Raw genomic sequence first — 2,475 nt, 5'->3', positions numbered from 1 at the left:
GAGAATGTGGGGGGGCTGCATACAGTGCACATTTGATTGCAGGGGACATCAAGGTATTGTTATTCTGTTTTGTATGCGCATATCGAATCTGCAGGCCACGGATATTTCTATCCATCCGAAGGTTGATACCCTGGAGGAGTTTTTTGAGGTGCCCAGAACTGCAAAGTGACTGTGCAGCGTGCAGTTCTGTTTCTTTTGGAGCGTTTATGTGTCTCCTCAGTCTACTGAGAAAAGAAGAACCTTGGCTAAGTTAGTGCGGGCAGTCGTCAAGGAGATCGTGACTGAAGGCGAAGAGGGGGAAGCGGGAGCAGGCGACGGCAGTAAAGAGCTCGCGCAGGGCGAAGGAGAAGAATCAGAAGTAGGCGATGACAACTTTATTTAGGGCTGGTGTTCGCTCCTATCAACTGTGCACGTGTCCCCGTAGGACACGTGCTGACCTCGTGTTCGTAACCTCAAATCTAGCGGCGTGCTAGCTGCTGCACGGCCTCCTTGTATGACGTTGCAGGCGGAGNATGTGCCCTTGCTGCTTTGCTTTATTTGCACGCGGTTGTGCTGCTACGCTGCGTTTTCAGAGAGACACCGCCAGTGTAATGGAAGCCAGAGCAAGCCTCCACTTCCCTGCCTGCTGGAGAGCGTGCCTGCTTCTGATTCAAGTTGTTTACAGAGTTGCTGCACTTTTTTGGACGAGTGAAAGGCAGTTGAATCAGCGCTGCTAGCCCGTGCTTGTCTAGTTCAACATCACATTATCGGGCCAGCGAATGCTCTCCAGCTGCATCGGGTGCTCCGATGGGGCTGGAGAACTTTCGCTAGCCCCGAGAATGTGTTTTGTGTCTGTTGGGTGCTCTTAACAATTGATCATATCTTGTGAAGATCTGCCCGGCCGCAGGAAAAAATTGTAAAGGCGCTGATGCTTGGTGCTGAGATGGGCGAATTTACGAGACCAGGGGTGAGGATGCTGGCAGAGAACACACTACTATAGCTTTATTAGCCAGCCTGCTTGAGTTGCGTAACCACATAACGCACAGATGGTGGCGTTTGTTGTCATTTGTCACTTCTTACGTGCAGGCGACGCAGCAGCGGATCGACTATGTGAAACCCTGGGGAGGTTCGAAAAAGGTAAGAGGAGAACGGCAGCAGCTGTAACGCCTCTGCTATGAACCAGCTTCGTGTCTGCCTTATCTTCTGGATCAGCAAAGCTGTAGTGGCTCAAACCAAACGTTAATTTTATGGCAGCTCCACGGGTTGTGCTGTGCTTGTGATAGATTTATACTATGCATTGGACAATGTGAGACGATGTTAAGGACTGATATATCACAATACCTTAGTAGTGCCAGTCTGAAAGAAACAATACAGGTTCAGGATCATTGTCTGCAGGGTATTCTGGTGCATCTAGCTTGTAGATCAACTTACAGCCGCGTAAACAGACATATCATAGACAGCCATGCATTGAATAGTGTTTGCCGGTTGGCGGTGATCGTAAATGTGTCGAGGCGAATTTCTTTCACACCAACCCGGTGTGAGGGAAATTCATTATACTGGTGTCTGGAAGTTCCTCTTAGTGACTCCTGTCCTGCGGTCTTAGGGAGGCCTAAAAAAGAGGGACTGGACTAAGCTGAGGCGTATCATTGGACCCTTCTTAGAGAAGGAAGTTGAAGATATTGTTCTTCAGGTTTGCACTTATGGCTCTATTAACACGAAGGATAATAACGATGCCAACGATTTTGCCTAGATCAAGCCGGGGCTCAAGGGACATGCACCTCAATGTAGTTTTTGCAGTCATTGCTGCTACCTAGATCACTATTAGCAGAACCTGTCTAGGAAACGTCTATACTATCAACCTTCATAGTAGCTCTTAAAGCTCGATTCCGATTCCGTTTCCGTCTGGCGCTTGCGAATCTTGCAATATACTGTGCGTGTGTTTGTGATCTTCAGTATCTTGACATAGTAATCCATNGGCGCTTGCGAATCTTGCAATATACTGTGCGTGTGTTTGTGATCTTCAGTATCTTGACATAGTAATCCATTTCCCTGCGTTCCCCGTCTGTAGCCGACGTTTCCCGCTGCTCCTCACGAGACACTGAAATTAGTAGTGCATGCTAAAAACCGTCAAAAGAACTTTTTTTTAGGGTGCTGTACGTGTTTCCCCATTGTTCTTGCGGATGCCATCGGACAGGACGATGACGCTGCCTCCCCCTCCCAAGAAGAGGCAAGTCTCTGTTCTGCATTCCTTGTTGGAATGCAGAACACAAAATGCCCAGTGAAGTGTTTATCGTCCGATGTGTACGATCGACACCCCAATATCGTGCTAGATCTTTTTCCCGTACGTTATTGCGCTTGCGGATGTGTGCTTTCATATTTCGTGTGCTGTTGTGTTTGCCAATGCTACTAAACAGAAGAAAGGGACTTCCGGCAAAAAGTCGACAACGAAAAAGGTAGGTTTCAAGATACTGTTCGTGCGTCCTTCTTGGAATCTTT

At 48.1% G+C, this 2,475-nt stretch overlaps 1 protein-coding gene across 1 annotated transcript in view; it reads left to right on the top strand.

Moving 5' to 3' along the window:
• EMH_0068550 (uncharacterized protein) overlaps positions 1-1,729 on the top strand; it is a gene marked incomplete at both ends in the record, with an annotated part of 4,485 nt that extends 2,756 nt beyond the window's left edge. The window contains 5 exons of the mRNA XM_013498756.1: positions 43-148; positions 221-358; positions 887-946; positions 1,066-1,116; positions 1,583-1,729. Coding sequence (XP_013354210.1) covers positions 43-148; positions 221-358; positions 887-946; positions 1,066-1,116; positions 1,583-1,729 — 502 coding nt within the window. The remainder of the gene's footprint in view (positions 1-42; positions 149-220; positions 359-886; positions 947-1,065; positions 1,117-1,582) is intronic.
• Between the last annotated feature and the right edge of the window lie 746 nt (positions 1,730-2,475).

The sequence above is a fragment of the Eimeria mitis genome, genomic scaffold (genome assembly GCF_000499745.2).
Source record: "Eimeria mitis Houghton genomic scaffold, Emh_scaff3691, whole genome shotgun sequence".
Taxonomy (NCBI): Eukaryota; Apicomplexa; class Conoidasida; order Eucoccidiorida; family Eimeriidae; genus Eimeria; species Eimeria mitis.
This window is presented reverse-complemented; position numbering and strand designations above follow the sequence as displayed.